The 26783-nt window shown below is 50.1% G+C and overlaps 1 protein-coding gene across 16 annotated transcripts in view; it reads right to left on the bottom strand.

The window, feature by feature from the left end:
• TTC39A (tetratricopeptide repeat domain 39A) overlaps nt 1–26783 on the bottom strand; it is a 57820-nt gene that overhangs the window by 27611 nt on the left and 3426 nt on the right. For 3 of the 16 annotated variants that reach the window (XM_063780504.1, XM_063780495.1, XM_016963040.4), the window contains exon 2: nt 6809–6913. In XM_063780504.1, coding sequence (XP_063636574.1) covers nt 6809–6913 — 105 coding nt within the window. Of the gene's footprint in view, nt 1–3621; nt 3756–6808; nt 6914–7205; nt 7377–10898; nt 11023–15101; nt 15266–15499; nt 15733–16216; nt 16292–16394; nt 16474–26783 lie in introns of those variants that run through there. The other 13 variants (XM_063780520.1, XM_063780514.1, XM_063780510.1 and 10 more) reach the window with 13 other exon arrangements.

Genomic DNA, 26783 nt, shown 5'->3' with positions numbered 1-26783 from the left:
CACCAAAGCTCGGTAAATATGAGTCCCTCCGTGTCCTGCGTCACTTCCCTGCATAAAGTCCTTCTCCTCGAGGAGGGGCTTCCCTGGCAGCACACAGACCCATCCCCCAGATAACACCCCCAGCCCCCAGGCCTCTCCATCTCTCAAGTCCTTGTCTCTCTCTTCCTCTCCCACTGCAGGTCTGAGGCCCGGGACTCAGCACCACCTGCCCAGCCCCACCTGTGGAAACTTGTCTGGTGCTGGGCCCAGAAAGAGGGACAGCCCCACCCGGGCAGCTGGCAGAAATGTGGAATTTCTAGTCTGAGGCCCAAGGCCCCAACAGGCACCTGTGGCTAAGAATACTAGCCCCTCCCCAGCCTACCTCCTGGAAGCCCCCAACTCTAGTCTGAACTGGGAAATGAAGTACAGAGGTATGACAACCCTCAAACCTCAGGCACTCCAAGTTTAGCTTGTACCCAAGTTTGTATTTGCATATATATCATCTAGGCCGCTAGTCCCCTCATCCCTGAGCTGTCCTCTCACTCTGGGACATGTCTACTGGGGTCCCACCTTCTTGGGCCCAGACCGGCTGTCAGGATAGGGAGGGCACTGGAAGGCAGAGGCAGCCCCTTGGCCTCTCCAAGTCTCTTCCCCTTCGTGCTCACTGAAGCTCCCCCTACTCCACTTTCTGGTCCTTTCAGACCCCACTTCATTGTCTTCCTCTCCAGCCCAAGTTGCTTCTATGGACTCCCCATCCCCAGTCCGCTGTCCATCACCCTGCCCTCTTCCTTCTGGGACCTGCCTCAGCTCCTCCCACTCCAGCCAAGGTGAGTGTCTCCATCTCTCAGATACTCTAGACCCTCATTCATTACTGAGCCTTTACACAGGCTGTTCCCTCTGCCTAGAAACGCCCTCCATCTGGCCGACTCCTTCTCATCCAGTCCATCTCAGTGTAAAATTCACTTTTTCCAGTAAGCCTTCCAGGGCAGCTTCATGGGTGTGTGGTCTATGCTGTTGCACAGGGCCTGTGCCTAAAAAGGGCCCATGTTTGGTTTAATTCTCTGCTGTCACTGTTTTTAAATTTTAATAATATTTGAACAAATGACCCTGAATTTCTATTTGGCAATGAGCCCCAGGGAATGAGGCAGCCCTCCTGACCAGCCCCTTTCCCATAGGAAATGGGGTCCCTGGGTCGTTCTCGGCACCCCTTATTGCTTGTTTCACCATTTCCCTGCTGGACCCTGAGAACAGCCCACGTCTTGCTCAGTAATGGAGCCCCAGCACCCAGCACACTGCCGGGCCCAGGAGGGCGCTCAAAGGCTGTTGCTGAATGAACCAGTGACAGGTGCCCAACCACCTCCATCCTTTGAGTCATAGCGTGACCTTGTCTTCATCACACAGAATGGCTCTGCTTCTGGAGTCTTAAAGGATGCCGCCGCCTTCCCAGCTATAAGCCTCCTGACCTGCCCATACTGGCTTATCACTCCCGCTGCCCATCCTCCCTCCTCCAGCCTGTCCCCTCTTCCTGACTGCTTAGCCTAGTGTCCTCATACCAGTCTCTCTCTTTCAACATACTCAATGCCAAGCCTGCCAACCTTCTGCTGAACCCAGCTAGGAGCCCAGCTCAGGAGCCATGCAACTGCCCACTTTCTCCACACTGCCACTGAGCAATGCTGGAGAAAGCTGCCCCCTACACAGACAGACACAGGCTGGACTGGGGCCTCAGCCTCGGCCAGGCCTGGCATCCTGCCCAGAAACACCTTTTCCCCTCTCCTTATTATCCCTGCAACACCACCTGGCCCCTCGCTCTTGGCAGGTGACCTTGCCTCTTCCCTCAGAAAACTACAGAACACTCAAGGGCATACCCTGAACTTGCTGCACCCCCACACATGCCCCCAGTGCACCCTTTCCACCTCCTTCACTCCTCATGGTTTGGGGGAGGCAGATGTGAGGCCCTGCCCAAGGTAAATGCCGCCAACCCAAGGGGGAGGGCAAACCACACACACAGCAGTCAGTGTGTGGTTTGTGCAGCTGGAGGACCTGGATCCAAATCCCACTCTGCCGTTTATTAACCACGATCATGTAATTCAAGAAAGCCAAAAGCAGTAGCCTCCATGTCCCAGAGACAGTGCGTCAGGTCAGACTCAGTGCTAAGTGAAATATGCTAGAAGCAGAGACAACGCTACTCAAAGGCATGAGTTATGGAAAGCAGAGGCAAGGCGGGGAAGGGAGCTAGGAAAGCCCAGATGCCCCATGCAGAGAGAAAGAGGAGCATCATCCCCCACTGCATGGGACCAGGACAATTAAACGAGACAATGTGTGCAGCGAAGAACAGCGAATGACACTGGGCCCAACATCTTCTGAAGCTTTGGTGGCCATCAGTGAGGAAGGGAGGCTGTTTTCCAGCAAGAATTATTTTCTCTAGACCCGTGGTTCTCAATGGAAGTGCCAGGGTATCCCCACTCCCAATGTGAGGACATGTGGCAATTTCTGCAGACATTTTGGGTTGTCACAGGTGGTATGGGGGTGGTGTGCTACTGACACTACTATTTGGAGGAAAACTGTTAAAAAGAAAGAAAGGGCCTGGTGCGGTGGCTCACGCCTGTAATCCCAGCACTGTGGGAGGCCAAGGCGGGTGGATCGCCTGAGGTCAGGAGTTGGAGGCCAGCCTGGCCAAAATCGTGAAACCCTGTCTCTACTAAAAATATAAAAAATTAGCCGGGCCTGGTGGCGCGCACCTGCAATCCCAGCTACTCAGGAGGCTGAGGCAGGAGAATCGCTTGAACCCAGGAGGTGGAGGTTGCAGTGAGCCGAGATCACACCATTGCACTCCAGCCTGAGCGACAGAGCAACACTCTGTCTCAAAAACAAACAAACAAACAAACAAAAAGAAAAAAGAAGGAAAGGATCCTTTTCTGGAATAAGGCAGGGGCTAAGAAACAGAAGCTGCACTACTTCCCACGTGAGATAACAGGTGGCCCCATGGGAAGACTGGATTCCTGGGGTGTCTCTGTTAGGACGAGGGTTTCCTTTGGCGATCCTGAGTGCTACAGGACTCCTGTTAGAATGCCCTCCTGAGGTGAGGGGGCCACAGAGGGAAAAGCCCTTTCAGGGACCATGTGGCAGGGACAGCTCGAGGACCCAGGCACAGCCACAGCCTTTGGTTTTAATATTTTCTCCTGTGTTTCGACTCCCTTCTGTTGGCCCCAAGTCTGCAGGACAGTTTAGGGTAGGCTGAGGCATGGCCTTATTGGGGCTTCAGTGGGTGAGGAGAAAGGTGCCTGATGTGTCTGTGCTTGGGGTGTGGGACCAGCTGAGCAGCTGTGTCCTGGGCAGCTGGATTCCAGTGCAGGAGGGTGGCTATGGTCTGGGGTCCAGGCTCGAGTGAGTGACAGGAAATGACTAGGGGAGAAGCAGGAGCTGGAGAGCCTTCCAAGAAAACTGAGAGGGGAACCTGGACATTCCAAGACAGAGCAGGCTGCAGCTGGGCCTGCCTCAGGCCATGGCCATGCTCTTGCTGCAGGCCCTGACCCACCCAGCCTGACCCCCTCAAGCCAGGTCCCCTCAGACAGTGGGAGTGTGGTGTGGAGACTGCCACACGCCCTGGAACACCCACCCCACCCCAGAAGCTGGGCCACTGACCCTAGACGGGAGAAAGATGGGTCCATGATGTCTACAGAAATTGAAGAGGTCAGGCCTGGGGACTTGTGGAAACCAGTCCCCTGGCCTCAGCATTCACTTTTCCTTGGAGCTTGGGTGCAGGAGACAAGCTGGAGCTGAAAAGAAGGGGACTACGGAGAGTAGGTGGCAGAGATGATTAGACCCCAGCCCCTAGTCTCCCAATTCAGGCCGCCAGGGCTCTCTGTCCAGGCTGAGAAATGGAGGACTCCTCTCTGGAGAAGTTAAGCCATCCCGGGTGCTGACATCTGGGGGCCAGCTCTCTAGGTCATCCAAAGCCAACCCCACCAACTACAAGGCAGCTTGGCACAGACCTCCCAGCTGGCCTTCACATGAACTCATTCTTAAACAGGACTAGACAGACAGCCGGGGATGGTTGGGTTTTTGAAGAAAGCACCCCATGAGAAGAGGATTCCCCATTAAACAGACTCCAGGAACATGGAGAAAGCCTAGTTATGCAGGAAAAGAATGAAACATTTTAAAGAGAAATAATATTGTGACAATAATAACAATAAATACTTTATTAGATACTTAATACATGCCAGGCACTGTCCTAAGGGCCTCATATTCCAAATATAGATATAAAGAAGTTGGTGCACCATAAACCAAGAAGAAGATGTTATAGGGAAAAAAGAACATTCAGAGAATAAAGAATACCAGGAAATTAATCATATGGTTACAGAGATAAAGACGTCAACAGAAGGAATTAATGAGAAAGGTGAGGAAATCTTCCAAAAATCAGATGGAATAAAAAGATAAAGCAATGGGAAAAAGGAGAGGGAGAGGGAAGAGGCTCAGAAGAGGACTGACCTAGGAGGTCCAAAAGGTGAGTTAAAGAAAGCCCAGGAAAGGGAAACAAGACGGAACCATCGTACAAGAGCACTTCCCAGAACTGAGAACCCGCATAACAATCCAGGATAAAAAAGACTTCATTGCCACACATCATGGTAAAATTCCAGATTTTCAGAAATACAAGAGCCAATCCTAAACCTTTCTGGAGAAGGAGTAAGAAGAATTAGGGTTCTCACAGCTACAGTAAATGCTAGAACACTGAAGCAAGGTATTCAAAATTCTTAGGGAAAAAAATATATTTATGCAAGTCTTTCTTATAAAATTCCTTTTTTTTCTTTTTCTTTTTTTTTTTTTCCAGACAGAGTCTCACTCTGTCACATAGGCTAGAGTGCAATGGAGCAATCTCTGCTCACTGCAACCTCCACCTCCTGGGTTCAAGCAATCCTCCCACCTCAGCCTCCCGAGTAGCTGGCATTACAGGCACTCGCCACCATGCCCGGCTAATTTTTGTATTTTTAGTAGCGACGAGGTTTCACCATGTTGGCCAGGCTGGTCTTGAACTCCTGACCTCAAATGATCCACCCACCTCAGCCTCCCAAAGTGCTGGGATTACAGGCATGAGCCACTGCGCCCAGACTTTCTTAGGAAATTTCTATAGGACATTCCCTGGCAAATGAGGGGGACACAAGAGACAAGACCTGGAATCAAAGAAACAGGAGAAAAGCAAAGGAGCTCCAGGAAACAGCCGGGAGGAGCCAGAAGACATGTCTGTCCTCCCAAGGATAGGTTTCCAGGAAAATGAGGGGGGTACTGAGTGCTTACTTGATAGGTTTCAGCATTTTGGGAAAAACTCAATGATAGGATGATCTGATGGAGTGGTTATAAAGACTTACGGATAAATGTTTAGCAAATTAGGCCAATGGGAAAAGCAATAAAATTATTAACTCTAGAAGGAAATAGTCTCGCACATGATTTTCTTTGCAATAAGCATTAATCACAAAGGTATAGTAAGGTAAACACTGATTCTTTCTTTCTTTTCTTTTCTTTTTCTTTTTTTTTTTTTTTTTTTTGAGACAGGGTTTTGCTCTGTTGCCCCATGCTGGAGTGCAGTGGTGCACAAGATCACAGCTCACTGCAGCTTCAACCTCCTGGGCTCAGATAATCCTCCCACTTCAGCCTCCCAAGTAGCTGAGACTATAGCTACTATATACTATAGCTGAGACTATAGGCGCACACCACCACACCCAGCTAATTTTTTGTATTTTTTTTTGTAGATATGGGGTTTCACCATGTCCAGGCTGGTCTCAGACTCCTGGGCTCAAGCGATCTACCTGCCTCGACCTCCCAAAGTGCTGGGATTATAGTCATGAGCCACCGCGCCTAGTTAAACACTGATTATTGATTTACCCCAATATTGTGATATAATGACGAGAAAGATGAGGGAAGGGAGGTGGGGCAGGGGTGTAAGAAAGCTAAATTCTCATCTATCAGTAGATGTTTTCTGGGTTTTTTTTTTGTTTTTTTTTTTTTTTTTGAGACAGAGTGTTGCTCTGTCACCCAAACTGGAGTGCAGTGGCATGATCTTGGCTCACTGCAACCTCCACCTCCAGGGTTCAAGTGATTCCCCTTCCTCAGCCTCCTGAGTAGCTGGGATTACAGGCACACACCACCACACCCAGCTAATTTTTTATATTTTTGGTAGAGATGGGGTTTCACCATGTTGGCCAGGCTGGTCTTGAACTTCTGACCTCAAGTGATCCACCCGCCTTGGCCTCCCAAAGTGCTGGGATTACAAGCGTGAGCCACCATGACCAGCCCAATAAATGTTTTAAAGTGATAAGAAAGGGTGAGTTTTATGGTATCTGAATTATATCTCAATTTTTAAAACTGAGAAAAAGTGATAAGAAAAAGGAGTATACGCCCATTATTGATTTGTATTTACAGAAACATGGCAGTGAGTACTCAAGGAAATGGTCAAGTGAGCAGCCCTCTTGATTGCCCTAAAACACCCAGGAAAGCAGGCAACCTAAGTCTTTAGTGCTTTGGGGAAAAATAAACAAAGGAGTCATGTGAGAGCTGGCGAGGATGAAACTCCAAGTGGATTCTGCGGGAACAAGTAACGAAGTGTGAAGAACCCTCAAGAGCCTAAGAAGAAGCAAGTCACAGTGACCTTGGAGAGGGCCTGGCTGCACACAGGCCGTGGAATGGAGCTTGAGCCATTTTTATGGGACTTCTCAGAGGTCCTGGTGACCCAGAAAGCCAAAGGCATTTAGTTACACAGGGTTCCTCTCATGCAAGACCTCTGGTTCTCCCTGACCGTCACGCACACCCCCTACCCCAACCGGGGCTTGAGCCTCACCTGGGCTTGAGGTAGCTGAGTGCTTCTGAGAACTGGTTGGTGAGGAAGAGGTCCAGGGCGGTCATGCACTGGTCCAGGGCCTCATGGAGGCTGCTCTCAGGAGTCCTGGGGGAAGAGATGCGGGGCATGACACAGGGGCCCTCCAACCCTCCAGCCTCTCCTGGCTGGAACAGAGCCTCACAGGGTCTACTCAGCCTCCCTGGCCAGCCTTGGGTGCCTGTCACGAGCTCCTCCAGGCTGCCACTCTGTACTGAGACGCAGGGACAATTTGGACCCACCTCTTGGTGTTCCCAAGGGTGGGAGGGGGAGGAGAAGGGAATGTCATCAGAGATCTGTTGGAGGTGGGGGAGGGGCCAAGGGCAAGGTGCAAAGAGGCCTCAGGAATAAATGATCTTACCCTCCACAAGGGTAAAGGGAGTCTTTGTGGCCCTTCTGGCCCATTGGGCTCTGCTGCCCCCCCAGGGGGTGCAGCCCACCCACTAAATCCCACAGCCCCTTTTTCCCTCCTCCTTCTCCAAGGCCTCCTCCCTCCCCCAGGCCTGGACTCTAGAATCCCTGACGTTGTCACAATGGGCTGTCACACTATGGGTCAGCAGCCCCAAACGAGAGGCCCAGGGCCTTTCAAATTCACTTTGCCAATGGCTCCTCCAGAATACCTGAGCCCTTTCCAGTCCTTACGTTTCTCTATAGCTTTTACCACCCTCTGACATGATATATTTTACTTATTTTTGTGTTTATTGTCTGTCTCCCTCCACTAAACTATAAGCTTCCAGGAAGCAAGAATCTTTAACTGCTGTATCCCCAGCAACTAGTATCCAGTACAAAGTAGGCTTTTAATAAATATCTGTTAGGTAAATGAATGAATGAATGAATGAAGAGTCTAAGGCTAGGAAAGCAAACCCCTGACTTTTCTGGGTCTCAGCTTTCCCATATAAAAATTAGAGATGAAACTAAGAGATCCCAGAAGCCCTGCCTATTTGATGTTTTGATAATGCCTCTTCTCAAGGGGCCTCCTTTGAGTGAAAGAATGTTCCAGAAAGAGGCTTGATGCTCTCCCTGAAGGGAAATCCTATTTCCCAGAAGTTAGTTAAAAGAAATTCCCTCTCCACCAGGTAAACTCCTACATATAGCTTAGGGCCCAGCTCTAAAGTCTCCCACTCTGAGATGCATCAGTAGATCTTCCCAGGCAAATTGAAACATGTCTTTTTCAAAACTGAACTCGTGTTCATTCTCCCAATCTGTTCTCCCCCAGTCTTTGCCTTTCTTTTTTTTTGGTGGATATGGGGTCTCGCCATGTTGCCCAGGCTGGTCTCAACAAACTCCTGGGCTCAAGTGATCCTCTTGCCTCAGCATCCCAACGTGTTGGGATTATAGGCGTGAGACACCATGCTTGTCCACTCCTCTACCCAATAAGCAACACTCCTCTACCCAATTCCCCAAGCCAAAAATCTGATAATCATCTTTGCCACATCCCTTCTCTGGCCTCTGTCATCCCCTCCATCACTAAACTCCACTAAATCCCATCATTTCTACTTCCTTTTTTTAAAAGAATTTTTACAGAGATAGGGTCTCATATGTTGCCCAGGCTGGTCTTGAACTCCTGGGCTCAAGTGATCCTCCCACCTCATCCTCCCAAAGTGCTGGGATTATAGGTATAAGCCACAGCCTACTTCCTAACATCTCTCAATCAATCCCTTCTATGCCCAATACCTTCTGGTCCAGGCCAGCACCATCTTTACCCAGGTCTGTTGGAACACTCTCCATTCCACTCTTTCCACCTTCTTCTCTCTTCTCTGTTAGACCTTTTTATTCCATATTTCATGTCTCTTAACTAACTTCTATACTATCTCTTGGGCTCTCTGTTAGACCCGGAGTAATTGCTTTCATTTCACCAGCTCTTTCATTAGGTGTGTCTGACCTGCTACTTATCCTACCTACTGAATTTTTCATTTCAATGATTATATTTTTCATTTTGTGAAATTCCACTTGGTTCTTTTTCAAATCTTAGTTATTTGGGGTAGTATTATGTTCCCTGCCTCAAGTCCATCTTCAATTCCTTTATACATTTTAAACATAATTATTTCTATTCTATATCTCATAATTCTAGCATTTTAGACTCTCAGGGAAACTAATTCTGCTCTTTCTTGTTTCTGGTGCCTGCTGCTCACAGTGGCTTATTTCCTTGTGTGTTTTGCAATTACATTACAAATTCATGTTTGACAGATCCAAAGGGACTGTGGGACAGGATACATTGCTCCAGGAAGGATTTTTCATTTACTCTGGCCAGGTTCCCAGGGGAACTACCACCCTGAGACCATTTAAGTTACTTTTTTAAGTTTATGGTTTCCAGGACCACAAAGGTAGTGGTGTGCCATCAAACCCAAAGTTTGTGTGATGGCAGACCAGTATTTATCATTTTTTAGGGAGTATTTTTTTCCCACCAGAAATGCTGTCTAGCTTTGCTGGTGGGGGCGGACCTTTTTTCTAGCCAATCTTCCTATTCACTGAGGCTGTAGCCCTTGGAGGGTCCCAGATTTAAGTGTTGAGTTGGGGAATGCTAAGTTCCAACTCCTCAAACTGTAACTGTGTAGGCCCAAGACCTTCTTTCCCATCTGTTGAGTGGCCGTTGAAACTCCTGGCTTTAGATTTCTGAAATGTGTAAATAGCCTAAGGTTGCTGTGGCTTCATCTTGTTTGCCAGCCTGACTTCAGTTCTCTCTTCACGCTTGGCTGGAGGGGGTTTCTGTTACTTCTGTGGGAGTTCAGGAATGTACTTAATTATTTTATTTATTTATTTATTGAGGAGAGGGTGTCTCTCTGTTGCCCGGGCTGGAGACCAGTAGTGCGATCTCAGCTCACAGCAACCTCCTCCTCCCAGGTTCAAGCTATTCTCCTGCCTCAGCCTCCCAAGCAGCTGGGATGACAGGTGCCCACCACCATGCCCGACTAATTTTTTTGTATTTTCAGTAGAGATGAGGTTTCACCATGTTGGCTAGGCTGGTATCAAACTCCTCAGGTGTTTGACCTCAGGTGATCCACCCGCCTCAGCCTCCCAAAGTGCTGGGATCACAGGCGTGAGCCACTGCACCTGGCCAGGAATGTACTTTAAAGGATGTTTGTTGTAACTCATCCCCGCCTCTAGGTAGTTTCTTTGAGAGAGAATGTTGGAAGCATTATTTCCCCTAACCTGTCTCTCCCATAATTGCCAAAGATACATCTTTAAAACCCACATCTGTCTGGGCATGGTGGCTCATGACTGTAATCCCAGCACTTTTGGAGGCCGAGGCGGGCGGATCACCTGAGGTCAGGAGTTCGAGACCAGCCTGACCAACATGGAGAAACCCCGCCTCTACTAAAAATACAATATTAACTGGGCGTGGTGGCATATGCCTGTAATCCCAACTACTACGGAGGATGAGGCAAGAGAATCGCTTGAACATGGGAGGCAGAGGTTGTGGTGAGCAGAGATCGCACCATTACATTCCAGCTTGGGCAACAAGAGCAAAATTCCATCTCAAAAAAAAAAAAAAAACCACAAATGTCACTTCTGGACTTAAAATCTTTCCCTGGCTTCCCATTGCTCTTAGGGTAAAGGCCAAGTTCCTTTCCATGGCCTAAAAGGCTCCACCTGATGTGGTCCCTGCCCCTCTCTTCAGAGGCGGGGATGGTGTCTGTCTCTGCCCAGGGCATAGCCTAGTGACTGGTGTTCAAGCCATTCATCTCTGTTGGATGAATCAATGAGGCAGCAGTGAGCATCTACTGCCTGGGTGTTTAACTGGCATTCTCTCTAACTGCTCTCAAAATGCCCTGTGAAATGGGATTATTACCCCCCCACACCTATTGCAGATGGGGAAACTGAGGCACAGAGGACGGGTAACTTGGCTAAGGTCACACATCCAAGCATGCATCCTAACCCAAGTTTCTGCCTGAGCCAGTACCCATCAGCTCAGCCCCAGAAAGTCAAGCCCATTGTTGTGGTTTATGCCAACCTCTAAACAATTTCTGAGCCAAGAGCCTGCCTCCCATTTCTGCACACACCCCTCACCACCTCCATCCCCCACCGAGGAAAAGGTCCTGTCTACTTGGTCTACCTGGAGAGAAAGATCCAGGCCGGATGGACAGTCAGTGCAGAGGGGCACAGTCCTTCCCTCAGCAGCCCCGGCACCTCTTCTGCTTAACTGGGATGAGGCTGTCTGCGGTAACCTCCCCCAGACTGGGGGCGAGCTGAGCCCTGGGCTGATTTCCTCCCTCCTTCCCTCCCACAAGCACCCGCGAATCTCGTGCTCTAGGCTATGCGTGGGACTGGGCTCTGGGGACACAGAGTGGACACAGACCTAGGCCTGCCTCTTCAAGAGCTCACAGCCTACAGGTGACAGATGCAGACAGGGCAGTGACCGCCACAGTGCTCAGGGCTGTGATCATGGGAATCACTGGGGGCCAAAGGGGCCCAGAAGACACCTCTAACTCAGCCTGGGGCACTGAGGAGGCTGGGCGGAAGGAGGATGGCATCATGGAAGGAGGATGGCATCAAGGAAAATGCCATCAAACTGAGAACAAGATGGAGAAAGAAGTCTAAGAAGGGGAAACAGCACACACACAGGGCTGGAGGCATGACACCACAGTTAGGAGGTACAAGCCTTCTGGAAGGGCTTGGAAGACAGAGGCTCTGCAAGGCCAGCTAAATGGAGGGGTGAGGCTGCGGTGGCTAGAGAGCTCAGGAAGGCTGGAGACATCCGCCCCATTTGACTTAATAATAGCATTAACAACCAACCACCCATCGTCATAAAGAGATTACCACTTCAACTTATCTAAATTGATGACTGCATTATTTCACTCAGTCCTGCCAGCAGGCACCCTTATCTGTCTTTGATAGATATGGCAGGGACAGGCAGTGAAGACAGGAACGCAGTCAGGCTCCTCTCAGGAGCCTGGGAGAAGACAAAAATGCATTCTGTGGAAGCAACAGCGCCAAACCTTTCCCCTCACCTGGCTGAGACTGAGGCCCCCATTTCTCCACAGGCTGCCCCTGCGTCTCCAAGACCTTTCTTTTCCCAGGACACCTTGCCTGGCCCAGGTGACATCTATTCCTGCGGTGATGGTGGCCTCTCCACTGTGTGTTGGGGAACCAAGGAGAGGGACGCGGAGAAGAGGTGCTGGGCTGGATGGAGCAGAGCTGGTGACCAATGCTAGGAGCTCTGGCACAGTGGTGGCGGCTCTCTCATTCAGATCCCACCCACACTTGAGGCCCAAAGGAGAAGGGAGCTAGAGGGTGGGAGGGGGTGTCAGGTAGCCCGGAGCCGCCCCTACTCTCCCCTTCCCTCCCACTTCTCTACTAGAGTTGGCTTGGACTGCTGCTTCTGTGCCTCATGGGCAGATCTGGGTAGAGCTGGGAGACCCTCAGTTCCCACTGAGAACAGAAAATCCTCCTACCTCCATCCCAGTCAGGATGAGGTGGGTGTGGGGTGGGTGAGGCGGCGGAGCGGTCGCTCAGGAAGCCAACTGCAGTCAGAGCTGGATTTTAATCCCTGCTCCACCACTGAGGGGAACTTTGGCTCAACGAGTAAAATAATCTGCCCATGGGGATCTGTTGCTTCAGAAGTGATCTTTCTAAATTGCAAAAATGATTGTGACTCTCCTTCCAAAGAGTCCCCCTTAGCTGCACATAAATGTGTCACGGAGTGATGTGTGGCCTGCAAGAGTTCTGAAAGCAGACAAACCTAGACTCAAGCTGCAGCTATTACTTGCTGGATAACCTTGGGAATGTTCCATACCCTCTATGAGCCTCCGTTTCCTCATCAAGGAGATGGGAATGACAGTACTTACCTCCCACGGTTTTTGTGAAGAATGACTAAGACTATGGAAAGCACAAGAGTACTCAGAAAATGTGAGTAATTATTATTTTTTCTAAAAGTATGTATTGCCATTTTTTTTTTTTTGAGAGAGGCTCTCTCTGTCGCCCAGGCTGGAGTGCAATGGCACTACCTGGGTTCACTGCAACCTCCGCCTCCCGGGTTCAAGAGATTCTCCTGCCTCAGCCTCCCGAGTAGCTGGGATTACAGGTGTGCACCACCATGCCAGGCTAATTTTTGTATTTTTAGTAGAGACAGGGTTTCACCATGTTGGCCAGGCTGATCTCAAACTCCTGATCTCAAGTCATCCGCCTGCCTGGGCCTCCCAAAGTGCTGGGACTATAGGCGTGAGCAACTGCATGCGGCTTTACCATCATTTCTTGATCAAGTAGCACTGACTTTATAATGAAACTAAATAACTTTAAAAGATTGAGTGGGCCAGGCACAGTGGCTCACTCCTGTAATCCCAGCACTTCGGGAGGCCAAGGAAGGAGGATCGCTTGAACCCAGTAGTTTGAGACCAGCCTGGGCAACAAAGTGAGATCCTGTCTCTTGTTTATTTTATTTTATTTTATTTTATTATTTTATTTTATTTTATTTTATTTTAGATCGAGTGCGCACATCCAACAACCCAGCAATTCCACTACTAAGGGGGCACCCTTGTGAAACACATGTGCAAACACCATCATACAAGAATATTCACTGTCTGAATAGCAAGACACTGGGAACACCTCGACATCCATCAAGAAGGATAAATAAACAAACGGAGGTGTCTACATAGGGTGGTATATCACACATCAGGGCAAGTGGGACAAGAGCTGCAGGATCAAGGCTAAATCTGAGACCTGAAGTTGAGTGTGAAAACGCGAGCTGCAGCATGACACATGCTATAGGACTCCATTCACAGAAAACTTTGAAGTAAGAACAAACTACATATTTTTAAGACTTACACACACTGAGTAAAAGAATAAAAACAGAGAAATGATAAAACCTAAATTCAGGATGGCAATTAATTCTGGAGAGGGAAGGAGGGAAGAGGTTTCCACAAGACTTTCAAGGGTCTCTACTATGGTTTATTTCTTAAAAAGAATATAAAATAAATGGGGCACAATGTTAATATCTGACAAAGTTGGGTGGCAAGGGTTTGTGAGTTCATTTTACTATTTGCTATATTTTTCTGAAGGCTTAAAATATTTCATAATTTTTAAAAAGGTAGAGATTTAAGGCTTGATTTGTTCACCAATGACCATCTGGGCCCAGAGCAGGCCTTGCTGAGTGTCTGTTGAGTGAGTGTCTCTGTAGCGAAGGTGAGAATGGTCCTGCTGCATGCAGCCCTCCTATGCTCAGACCCCACCAGGATGACCCTAACCAGGGGTGGGGACAGATGGACAGGTGGCTTCAAAGAAGAGTGGGCAGGCATGCAGAGAGGCAGGTACGGTTCTGCATAAGGAAGACCCACCAGCGTGAGAAGAGCAAGCTTGCTGTCCTGAGGCCTGCAGCAGGGCCAGAGGAGCCCGGGGTTGTAGAGGGCACTTAGGCAGGGATGTAAGCATATAACGAAGTGGGATGAATGTGGTTTTCAGCCAGGGAGTCTAGACTTCTTTGATAGATACCTTGCTCCATGCCCGCCTTCTCTCCTGGAAACCACTTTTCTGGACCCAGCACGGTGGTGGTGCTCAGTCAGGGCTGTGCAGAAGGAACCTACCCAACCTCCAGCTTTACAAATCCTTGAGCTCAGAACAGGAAAGGAACAGCCAGCCCCACTTCTGTGTTTTCCAAAGGAGGGACCAGAAGTCTAGGAAGGGTAAAGGACTTGGCCAAAGTCACACAACAAAAATGATGAAGCTGAAACTCACCAGGCAACCCTCTCCCAGGCCAGGATGTCCCCCAGCAACCCAGCTTCCAAGCCCTGATAGAGCCACACACACGCAAGCCCTGTAGAGACTTCCAGCTGCCAGCTGGCACCAGCCTCGTCACCTCCCTGTTCATGTGTCAAGCCTCGGGCCCTTAGCAAATATTGTCACTGGTGGTGAGGCTCCAGGCAGGGTGAGCCCTCCTCCCAGCTCACCTGGGCCGGCTCTCTGCCCAGCAACCTCCCAGCAGTCAGGGCTCCTAGCAGCTGCCCCCTGCCCTGCCCACTGGGGCCCAGGAAAAGCAGAGAGTTGCTGAAGGTCTCCCGGCAGTAGCGGCTGTCACTGCTACGGGGGGTGATCTAGGTAGGGGTCCTATAGGGGTTTCTCAGTGGGATGTGGGTAGGGTTGGGCAGGAGAGCCACGTTGAAGGTGACAACACCCACTTTTTACTACCCAGGTTCCTGCTGCACCCAATCGGCCCGGCTGGCCCATACCTTAGCCGTTTAAGTTCCCCTAATGTCCCTGAAGATGATGGGGTGGGGGGATCTGACAACAGACAGAACTGAGTTCAAATCCCACCCCCAATTCTTACCTCCTGGGTGACCGATGACAAGTCACTTAAGTGCTGTGTCTCAGTTTCCTCATCTGTAATGGGGATGAGAGTAACAGGGCCCACCCCACAGGAGTGAACGCCACGAGGCAGGTGGGGAAGGCTGCTCTGAACGTGTCTGTGACTACAGCTCCGTGAGAAAGTTGGGACCCAGAAGGTGAGTGACCGACCCGGGGTCCCCGCGCCTCCGCCTCCTCACAGCCCCCTGCCCCCACTCCTGGCAGCGGCGGCGGCTGCCAGGGGCCGGGCGGGGTGGGGGCTGGAAGCCGCAGTGCGGCCCCAGGCCGGTGCGCGGGGGGAGGCCTGGCGCGGCGCCCGCCACCTGCCCGGGCCCCAGCCCGCGCCGCCCGCGCCCCCGGGCCTCCCAGCCGCGCACTTACCCCGCGGGCAGGGCTCCTGGGGCGCCGCCAGCCGAGGTCATCGCCGAGGGGCGCGGGCGGCGCTGCCCCAGCCGGACGCCAATCGCGGCCCAGGTGCTGCCGCCGCAACCCCAAGCCGGGCGCTGTGCGGTCGCGGACGCGGCGGCCGGGGAGGGGCGCGCCGGGGGCGGGGAAGGCGGCGGGGCCGGGCCGAGACTCGGTCTCCCCACCCGCACCGTAGGGCCATGGCCGCCCGCGGCGACCCGCGCTCCCGCACCGCCGGGGGTTCTGGGTGGCCCCCACCCCCGCTCCGACAGGTGAGAGCCCGGCGCCCTCTTCGCAGACACCGCCCGGGCCGGGAGCTCGCTCCCTCCTCACACGTCCCCACCTATTTGGCGCTAGAAGTTCTTCTCCGGGACCTGAGGTCCACTTTACCGTCAATTCTCCTCCCCACAGCTTCCGCCCCGAAGCGGCCCCCACCTGAGCCGTCACCATCCTCCCGCATTAATGGGGGCATTCGTGCAGACAAAGACAGCCCCCAGAGTCAGGCCGGGATTTTAATCCCACCATCTCGCCCACTGAGTGACTGCAGGAGACCAGAAGGCGGGGAAAACGCGGTTTAGCACTCACTGCTAGCTGGCAGTTCACACTGCCTTCTCAAATGATCCCCATAATTGCTATTTTACAGATGGGGAAACTGAGGCATGGGGTTCATTTGATTCACGCATGGTCACTCACCTAATAAGTGGCAAGCTAGGACTGGAATCCATCCCTCCTGAATCCAAAGCCAACACTCTGGCCCCTTTCCCCCTTGGCCCCCTCTCCCCTGCATTCCCAGTGCCTGTGTGGGGGTCACCCACAACGCTCCCCAAATGTCCACTGTGCACCGAGCCCTGAGGCGGTGTCTCCACCTGACCTGATCTTCTGGCACAGAAAGCCACTGGCCCATGAAGAGTTAACCAGTCACCATCTCCTGGCCCCAGATGCTGCTCTTAACCATGACTCATCAGAGCATGTGGCTGCCATTAGAGCTGTCCCTTCACAAAGGAAGGGACAGAAGGAAGGAAGGACTGTAGCTCCCCTGGAGCAACTATGACCTCCAGGACGTCAGAAGAGGAAGCAGAAGGGGACAGCCTGCAGAAGCAACCACGGTGGGAACAGGACTTGTACCAGATCCCAGGGGAGCCAGGCAGTTTGGGCTTGGTGGTAGCTGCTTAAAATCTAAGCAGGCTGCCTGGAAAGGCAGTGAAGTCCCATCCTGCCCATTTGTGAGCAGGGGCAGATGCTCACTTGCAAGAATCATCCCATCTCTAGGAGTCTCATATACAGGCACGAAAAAGATAATTAACTACTAGAAGTAAGCTATGATGACATCCACCAGCAACTATAAAGAATCAAGACAAGGGGAGAGACTGGGGAGCTTCCTGGAAGAGGTGGTGACAGAACTGAGCCTTGAAGTTTATATTATTTAAACAAACTGAAGTCATGGAGAGGGTGTACCAGATCGGGGAGCAGCATGGATGAAGGCATGGAAGTGGGAAAGGGTGAGGCTGGTGAGACCACAAGCAGTACGTGTAAAGAGGATGATGAGGCTGGGGCCCCTATCACATGCCATGCACTTTCAAATCTCTAGGCATTTAAACATGCTGTTCCCTCTGTGTGGAACACACCTTCCTCCCTTGTCACTTGTTAGTCATTCATGTAACCGGGGGTGGATCCAGAAGCTTACAATGGGGAGGCCACTGTTCAAAAAAAGAATACAAATTTACCAATACAGGTTGAGCATTCCTAATTTGAAAATCCGAAATCCAGAATGCTACAAAATTTGAAGCTTTTTTTATTTTCTCTTTTTTTTTGAGACAAAGTCTCACTCTGTTACCCAGGCTGGAGTGCAGTGGCACAATCTCGTGATCTTGGCTCACCACAACCTCCGTCTCCCGGGTTCAAGTGATTCTCATCCCACAGCCTCCCGAGTAGCTGAGATTACAGGGATGTGCCACCATGCCCAGCTGATTTTTGTATTTTTAGTAGAGACAGGGTTTTGCCATGTTGGCCGGGCTGGTCTCAAACTCTGGACCTCAAGTGATCCACCTACCTTGGCCTCCCACAGTGGGATTACAGGCGTAAGCCACCGCGCCCGGCCTGAAACTTGAAGCTTTTTGAGCACTGTAGTTGGAGACTGCAGGCCTGCCATGTTTGCTGTGCTGTTGTTACAGCGGACACAGGCATTCTACTGATGCTCACGTGCTGCTGAGTTACCCTGAACACTTTATTTTTTCACTGCATTAATGGTATGTTATATTTTTATTGTTAAGTACTTATGTGTGAATAAGGGTAAAAAAATGCTTATTGGGAGCACATAAATTCAGAGTCAAAAATGATGATGATGCCAAATAATCACAGATTGTCCACATGGGTGGCTGAGAGAGTGACACTTCTTTCTGATGGTTCAGTGTACACAAACTTTGTTTCATGCACAAAATTATTAAAAATATTGTATAAAATTACCTTTAGGTGGCTGGGCATGGTGGCTTATGCCTGTAATCCCAGCACTTTGGGAGGCTGAGACAGGCAGATCACCTGAGGTCAAGAGTTGGAGACCAGCCTGACCAACATGGAGAAACCCCATCTCTACTAAAAATACAAAATTAGATAGGCATGGTGGCGCATGCCTGTAATCTCAGCTACTCGGGAGGCTGAGGCAGGAGAATCGCTTGAACCCGGAAGGCGAAGGTTGCAGTGAGCTGAGATCACATCATTGCACTCCAGCCTGGGCTAACAAGAGCAAAACTCCATCGCCCCCACAAAAAAAAAAAAAAAAAAAAAAAAAAAAAAAAAAAATGACCATTAGGCTATGTGTATAAGTTGTATATGAAACACAAATGAATTTCATGTTTAGGCTTGGACCCCATCCCCAAGATAATTCATTATGTATATGCAAATATTCCAAAATCCATGAAAATCCAAAAATTGAAACACTTCTGGTCCAGAGCATTTTGGGTTAGGGATAGTCAGCCTGTATAAAATTGCCAGGGTTCTCCCAGAGCCTTGGCAGGGGCCAGGTAAATGAAGAATCCTGAAGCTATAAGCTGTATTAGCTCCAGAGTAAACCTTTACTGTATTTGACCAACATTTGTTGACATTTTGCCATATGCCAAAACTCCTCCTAACCCTGCAGGTTTCAGTTCAGATGTCACCTCTTCCAGGAAGCCCTCCCTCCATAGATGGGCCAGGGGCTCCCTTTGCACCCACTGCCCTAACCCACTCTGACCTACCTTAATCACCCTGAGCTGTCACTGTCTGTGTGTGGTATGTGTGTTTGGGGTGGTGGGGAGCAGAGAGTGAGGTTTGTATGTGACTGTCTGCTTCTGGAGGCTAGGGCCTGGTCGAGTTCATCTCTGTGTCTCAGGGCCTGACATCAGGTACCTGACTAGTCACCAGGCACTAATGCGGGGCCTAGCACTTTACAATTTCCCTCTGAGGTTATTATTATAACAATGGCTGACACACATCACAGGCTTTTTACATGCTACACATGATGTTCAGTGTATAACATGGATTATCTTATTTAATTTTCACTTTACCACCTCTCTGAGCCTCAGTTTCCTCATCAGTAAAATGGAAATAATATTGCCGACTTCCAAGGTTGCTCTGAGTATTAAGAATTCATATATAAGCTGAGCATGGTGGCTTACACCTGTAATCCCAGCACTTTAGGAGGCCAAAGCAGGTGGATTGCATGAGCCCAGGAGTTTGAGACCAGCCTGGGCAACATGGTGAGACCCTGTCTCTACAAAAAAAAAAAAAAAAAAAAAAAAAAGCCAGGCCAGTTGTGGTGGCTCATGCCTGTAATCCCAGCACTTTGGGAGGCTGAGGTGGGCAGATCACCTGAGGTCAGGAGTTCAAGACCAGCCTGACCAACACAGAGAAACCCTGTCTCCACTAAAAATACAAAATTAGCCAGGCGTGGTGGTGCATGCCTATAATTCCAGCTACATGGGAGGCTAAGGCAGAAGAATCGCTTGAACCCGGGAGGCGGAGGTTGCGGTGAACCAAGATCGCACTATTGCACTCCAGCCTGGGCAACAAGAGTGAAACTCCATCTAAAACAAAAAAAAGCCCGGCATGGGGTACGTAGTCCCAGCTACTCCAGAGTCTGAGGCAGGAGGATCAATGGAGCCCAGGAGGTTGAGGCTGCAGTGGGCCATGATGGTGCCACCGCACTCCAGCCTGGGTAACAGAGTGAGACCCTGTCTCAAAAAAAAAAAAAAAAAAAAAAGAAAATAGCAGAGTGCTATATAAATGACCTAGTGATGGTTGTGGTGGACCACTAGACACTACTTTCCTCCCCATTTCACAGATGAAAAATGAGCTCAGTAAGGGAAGCAGAAGAGCTGCCTTTAGAGCTGGAACTCTCCCCACACCATCACAGTGAACAGTGATGCTAGAGCCAGTCACCTGGTGAGTCAGTGCATCAGAGTGGCCCACCCCTCAGGAGGGCCCCACCCAGGCCGTTCCTGGCCCCCAGGAGCTCTGGCCCAGCCCCAGCACAGGGGAGTCTGTGAATCACCATCATCATTTCTGCCTCCCCAACTCAAGTGACCTTACTTGGATCACCTGTGTGTCCCCACCTTGAGGTGACAGCTGAGCCCTGGCAATGGGAGAGCATCCTGAGTCCTGGGTGCCTTCCTCCTGTCAGGAGACCTGTTTCCTGGTGCATTACACCTGGGAGATGCCAGGCCTGCTTTCCTCCCTCATTTCCTCCCCAGCGTGCAAGAACAAATCACCAGTGTCACCACACCTCTCAATGGCCCTGAGAACTTCATGGACTGCTTTCACCTGTGCCATTGTCAACTTAAGAAGGCCCTTAATATGGCCGGGCGCGGTGGCTCATGCCTGTAATCCCAGCACTTTGGGAGGCTGAGGCGGGCAGATCACTTGAGATCAAGAGTTCAAGAACAGCCTGGCCAACGTGGTGAAACCCCACCTCTACTAAAAATACAAAAAAAAAAAAAAATAGCTGGAGGTGATGGTGGACACCTGTAATCCCAGCTACTCAGGAGGCTGAGGCAGGAGAATCACTTGAACCCGGGAGGTGGAGCTTGCAGTGAGCCGAGATCACACCATTGCACTCCAGCCTGGGCGACAGAGAGAAACTCTTGTCTCACAAAAAAAAAAAAAAAAAAAAGAGCCCTTAATAAATACCTATTAAGTGAGCCCTTAGAATGCCCTAGAAAGTTTGTAATAGCATTACCTCCCATCCTACAGATGAGAAAATAGAGGCTTGGACCAACATCTAGCCGTAGCTCGAACCCAGGTCTTGATTCCTTATTCTCTAGGGAAAGGGGGAAGAAGAGAAGAAAGGAGGGGTGTTTTAAGTGGGAGAGGTCATAGAAATGGGGGATGCAAGCAGTGACACATGATGCCATTGTTGTAGAAAGAGCTTAAGCTGTGAAGTCAGTTCTGCCTCTACCTCTCAGAACCTCAGTTTTCCCATCTATAAACCTGGGATAATAATCCCAAACTCTCAGGGATGCTGTGCAGATTACTGAGCATTATTTGGGTGACTCCTTCCCCCTTCTCAGCACCCCTCCCAGCCCCTTCCCCCAGGCCTTTCCCTGGCATGAAGCGCCCCCTCCCCAACACCTGCAGTCTCTGCCAGCCCAGATCCCCCTTCTTCAGAGTCTAGAACCCTTCCTCTCTCACTGAACTGGTGACTGTAAAGCAGGTTTCCTTAAAGCGAGTGAGCCCCACCCTAGCAGGTTACAGGTTTGGGCTCATTAATAATTCACAAGTGAACAGGCCTGTCAACAAAGGGCCTTTGGAGGGCTGTGACAGTGACAGATCTTAAATATTCTCTGGCAAGGGCCCCTAAGGAAGGATCTATTCCTGCTCCTTGGGCAGGCATGGACTCTGCCCCCCGCTAGCTCTGTGACCTTTGGCAAGTCACTGCCCCACTGTGGGGCAGTTTCCTCTTCCCACCAGATATAAAGGGGAGAGAAATTTGGGCCAAGAACTCATGGGCCCTCCCTGCTCTGAGGGTCTCTGTTCTAGGATCTGGGCTCTTCTACCCAAGTCTGGTCTCTAGGAGCTGCTGAAGGTAGGTCTAAAGAAGGAGCCTGGGTTAGCACAAGGGACCAAGAACAGCTCTAACTGAAAAAAGGGGTCAGAGCTCTAATGAGGGGTTTCCAGCATTGATGGCATCCTTTCAGGGGTCAGAACTTGGGATGCAAAGCCAGGAAGATCTGGATGGACTCCTGGCCCCACTATGTCCTAGCTGGGCAGTCCCAAGCAATTCATCCGATTAGAGAATAGTTCAGAGAGCAGGTTTGAAAGCCAGGGCTTGCACCTGACACCCTGGGCCAGCAACTTCATTTCTGAAACGGGGATGATGATGGCACCAACCTCATTAGGTTGTTGCAAGGATTAAATGAGCTACATATCTTCAGGGCAGATGAGCTACCTGACACACTGCTGGTGACAATAGAAATTGGCTCCATCTGCCTGTAATCCCAGCACTTTGAGAGGCCAAGGCGGGAGAATTGCTTGAGGCCAGAAGTTGGAGACTAGCTTCAGCAACATAGTGAAACCCCCGTCTCTACAAAAAATAAAAACTTAGCTGGGCATGGTGGCACACAACCGTAGTCTGCTACTGTCTATTATCCACACAGCACCAGGCCCATTTGACACTTAGGCCAGATCACATCACAACTCTGCTCAAAGCCCTGCAAAGGCTCCGCATGTTCCTCAGTGCAAAAACTAGTCTGTCTATGGCTCATGAGGCCCTGCACAACCTGTATGCTCCCATCATCTCCCGACATCATTTCCCTTTATTCCCTCTCTTATTTCAGCCACACCAGCCTCCTTGCTCACCTCCAAATATGCCAGGCACATTCCCACCTCAGGCCCTTTGGACTTGCTATTCCGTCTGCCTGGAATGCTCTTCTCACATGATTCACTACTTCACCTTCTTCGGGTCTCAGCTCAAATATCACCTTCTCTGTGAGGCCTTCCCTGACCATTCTGTTTAATTTTTTTTTTTTTTTTTTTTTTTTTTTTTTTGAGATGGAGTCTCACTCTGTCACCCAGGCTGGAATGAGTGGCACAGTCTCGGCCCACTGCAACCTCTGCCTCCCGGGTTCAAGTGGTTCTTCTGCCTCAGCCTCCCAAGTAGCTGAGACTACAGGTGCCCGCCACCATGCCCAGCTAATTTTTGTATTTTTAGTAGAGACTGGATTTCACCATGTTGGCCAGGCTGGTCTTGAACTCCTGACCTCAGATGATCTGCCCGCCTCAGCCTCCCCAAGTGCTGAGATTACAGGTGTGAGCCACCGTGCCCAGCCCCTTTCTATTTAAAATTGAACCCCTGCCCCCATCCTCCCAGTTCTTCTGCCCTGCATTATTTTTCCACAGTGCTTGTTGTCATGTGACATCTTTTTATTTTGCTTATTCATTTATTCTCCCTCTCCCTATTAAACTAAGTTCCACAGGTAGGGCTTTTGTTTGTTTTGAGTGGGGTCTCACTATATCGCCCAGGCTGGTCTTGAACTCCTGGGCTCAAGTGATCCTCCTGAGTAGCTGAGACTCTAGGGACATGTGGCTGTGCCCAGCTTCAGGAATTTGTTTTTGCATTACTGTTTTGTTCTCTAATGTGCCTAGAACAGTGCCTGGCTCAATAAAAAGCCTTGCTGCCTAAACGAATTTGCTTGAATATGGAAAAATATGAAAAAAGCAGAACACAAAATTATCCACCGAATATTAAAAAGAAAACCCTGACATCTATGCATCTTAGGAAGCATGAAGAGATACTGAAGCCATTTCTGGGGGAGGCAGTACAATATACTGCTGGGAATAGGATATTTGACTCTGAATTTTGGCTTCTTCACTATAATCCAGGGCAACACTCTTCACCTCTTTGCGCCTAAGTTTCCTCCTCTATTAAAGTGGAGAAAGCAAGGCTTCCCTGGTCAGAGTTGTGTGGATTACAGATGATGCTGCATGTCACATGCTGGCTGTTGGGGCACAGTCAAAGGCAGGTATCTTGCATTACAGATCACAGAAAAAGGGAAAGAGAACATTCTAGAGGCAGCAGGCAAGTTCAGAAGGTGTTCAGGGGAGAGGACCTGGGGCTTGGAGGGAGCAGTGGCAAGCAAAGGAGGAGAGAAGGGTGACAACCCGAGTGCAGCGCTGTCGAGTGGAGATTTATCTTTTTTTTTTTTTTTTTTTTTTTTTTTTTTGAGACAGAGTCTTACTCTGTTGTCCAAGCTGAGTGTAGTGGTACGATCTTGGCTCACTGCAACCTCCACCTCCCAGTTTCAAGTGATTTTCCTACCTCAGCCTCCCAAGTAGCTGGGATTACAGGCACGCACCACCAAGCCCGGCTAATTTTTGTATTTTTAGTAGAGACAAGGTTTCACCATGTTGTCCAGGCTGGTCTTGAACTCCTGACCTCAAGTGATCCACCCGCCTTGGCCTCCCAAACTGCTGGGATTACAGGTGTGAGCCACTGCACCCAGCCTGATTTATCCTCCTTTGAGTGGCCTGTCCTGTGCTCAGGGTGAGCCCTTTGGTACACCTTTCAATCACCCAGATGTAAAGCAATTGCCCACATACTCATTTACTTAGCAGTTTCTTTCAACCTGAGATTTAGCTACTGTATGTATCTGAGGAAGGATGTTTCTTAGCTTGAAATGAATTGAGCGGCTGCAGTGCTTCTTCTTGCAGGGTGTGGGGGCTGGTCAGAGCAGACCCTGTAAGAGGGAAGCTAAGGAGTAACACCTGAGGCTGCAGGAGGCAAAACAAATTTCACTCCCATGGGAAGAAAAGGAGCCAAAAGGAACGGGGTGTCTTAGCCCAGTTCCATGTGGATGGGGTCTCTGATGTCCCACCTAGTCCTAATATAATTGTCCTTTTGGCAGGGTGTCATGGGGCAAAGGACCAGCCATTTATAGGGCAGGGGAAGGATTTTACTTGAAAGTGGTAGATTTCCGCACTGCTGATCACCTGGGAAAGACTGATCTATTATTTTATAGCCGATCTTAGCATAAGAAAGGAAGCCTTGGGAATCTTGGGCTAAGAGAAAAATTCCTCTTTTTTCCTGGGAAAGAAGATGTTGGAAGACACATTGGGCCCTCCCAGAAGTGGATGTTCTATAGGAAGGCTCCTTCCAGGATGGCTGAGGGGAGAGGGCCATAACATCATAAAATCATCCGTCCCTCACTCCCTTCTTCCTAAGGTGTTTTTAAAAGTTATAGCCTGGCCAGGCATGGTGGCTCATGCCTATAATCCCAGCACTTTGGGAGGCTGAGGTGGGACGATCACTTGAGGCCAGGAGTTCAAGACCAGACTGGGCAACATGGTGAAACCCCATCTCTACCAAAATAAATTAATAAATAAATAGAGATGTTATAGCCTGGCCTCAGTCGAGCTGCTGGGGAATTAAGGGAAGGGGCTGTCCCACCCATGGCATGGGGTGATTGCTATAGAGTGACAGTTTGCATCCCCCAACATTCATATGTGGAAATCCTTATGTCTAAGGTGATGGTATTAGGAGGTGGGCCCTTTGGGAGGTGATTAGGCCATGGGTGCAGAGCGGGATTGGTGCCCTTATAAAAGAAGTTCAAGAGAGACTCCTCGCCCCTTCCTCCATGTGAAGACACAGCAAGAAGGCACCATCTATAAGCCAGAAAGCCGGTCCTCATCAGATACTCAATCTGCCTTGATCTTGGACTTCCCATCCTCCCGAACTGTGAGAAATACATTTCTGTTGTTTATAAGCTACCCAGTTTATGCTATTTCATTATAGCAACCTGAATGGGAATGAATTAAGAAAGGTGATCTAGCAAAGTGCCTCAGCGACCATTCCCCCACCAGGCCAGGGTGGTGGTGGCAGTCAGGGAGAGAAGGGCTGTGTTTGGCAAGGCCACAACTCAGGAGAGTGGTGGGTGGCACAGGCCCCAAGAGGGGCCGTGAGGGACCTTTCAGTTTTCAGATCTCAGAGCATGAAAAACAGCAGGGGGACTCAGAGGAATGGGCAGGGTGCTCCAAATATATCGTAATTTGGGTATGTCATGAAACTACAGCTTTAAGGCCTGCTCAGTGGTCACATTTGCTAAATGCTGCCCTCCTCCCTCATCACCGCCCCCTTTCTCCTCCCCTCCTCTCCAGCCCATTGGCTGAGTGAGGAGCCTCTTCTTACTTGACCCCACCTCTCAGGGAACAGTGATTGGTTGAAGGAAGCACCAGTCAGAGTAGTCTCCTGAGCTTTTTCAGACTAAAGCTGGTGAAGCCCTTCCTCTTATAATCATCACTCGCGCTGGTATAGCAGCGTGTCGTGCAGTGCTTTACATAAACTAACTCATCCGATCCTCACAACAATCCTGGGAGGTGAGTCCTAACATTACCCCCATTTTACAGATGAGGAAACTGAGGCACAAGAAGCTAAACAGCCTGTCCAAAGTCATACTGCTAGAAAGTCTCAGAGTCAGGCTTCAAAACCAGCCTAAGGCCAGGTGCGGTCGCTCTTGCCTATAATCCCAACACTTTGGGAGGCCGAGGCTGGTGGATCACTTGAGGTCAGGAGTTTGAGACCAGCCTGGCCAACATGGTGAAACCCCCTCTCTACTAAAAATACAAAATTAGCTGGGCGTGGTGGCGCATGACTGTAATCCCAGCTACTCGGGAGGCTGAGGCAGGAGAACCTGGAAGGTGGAGGTTGCAGTGAGCCGAGATCGCACCATTGCATTCCAGCCTGGGCGACAAGAGTGAAACTCTGTCTCACAAAAAATAAACCTCCCCCCCAACCCCCGCCCACACACACACCAAAAAAACAAAACCAGCTTATGTGGCCCCAGAGTACTTCTCACTGCTTTGATTTACCATCCCAGGACTTGAGCTTGGAAGCTGCTGACAGCCATGCCTTGTACTGAGTGGAGAAGCAGGTGAGCGTTAGGAGAGAATGGAGCTGGCCACAGACAGAAACTGCTTTGAGAGGCAGAAATGTTCAGGAAAGGACAAAGCAACTCAACCTCAGATCACAGATTTGAAGATGTTACAGGAAATGTGGTGTGCTGGCAGAACTGAAGTTGCAACCCAAATCTATTTCTCAATGACCCCCAAAAGGACCTAAATGTTCCAAGTTTGAACCCCTCCATAACTGATAGTGGGACAAAGGTTGCTTGAATGTCTTTCAAGTTCTTGTCACCAGGGATTGAGGATCTGAGGGACCACAATGTGCCTCTCACACTAGAGCCCTCTCCTACCCCTTACAATCACCCTCAGCAACAGGGGGCAGAGTAAAGTCCTG

The sequence above is a fragment of the Pan troglodytes genome, chromosome 1 (assembly GCF_028858775.2).
Source record: "Pan troglodytes isolate AG18354 chromosome 1, NHGRI_mPanTro3-v2.0_pri, whole genome shotgun sequence".
In the NCBI taxonomy this organism is placed as follows: Eukaryota; Metazoa; Chordata; class Mammalia; order Primates; family Hominidae; genus Pan; species Pan troglodytes.
This window is presented reverse-complemented; position numbering and strand designations above follow the sequence as displayed.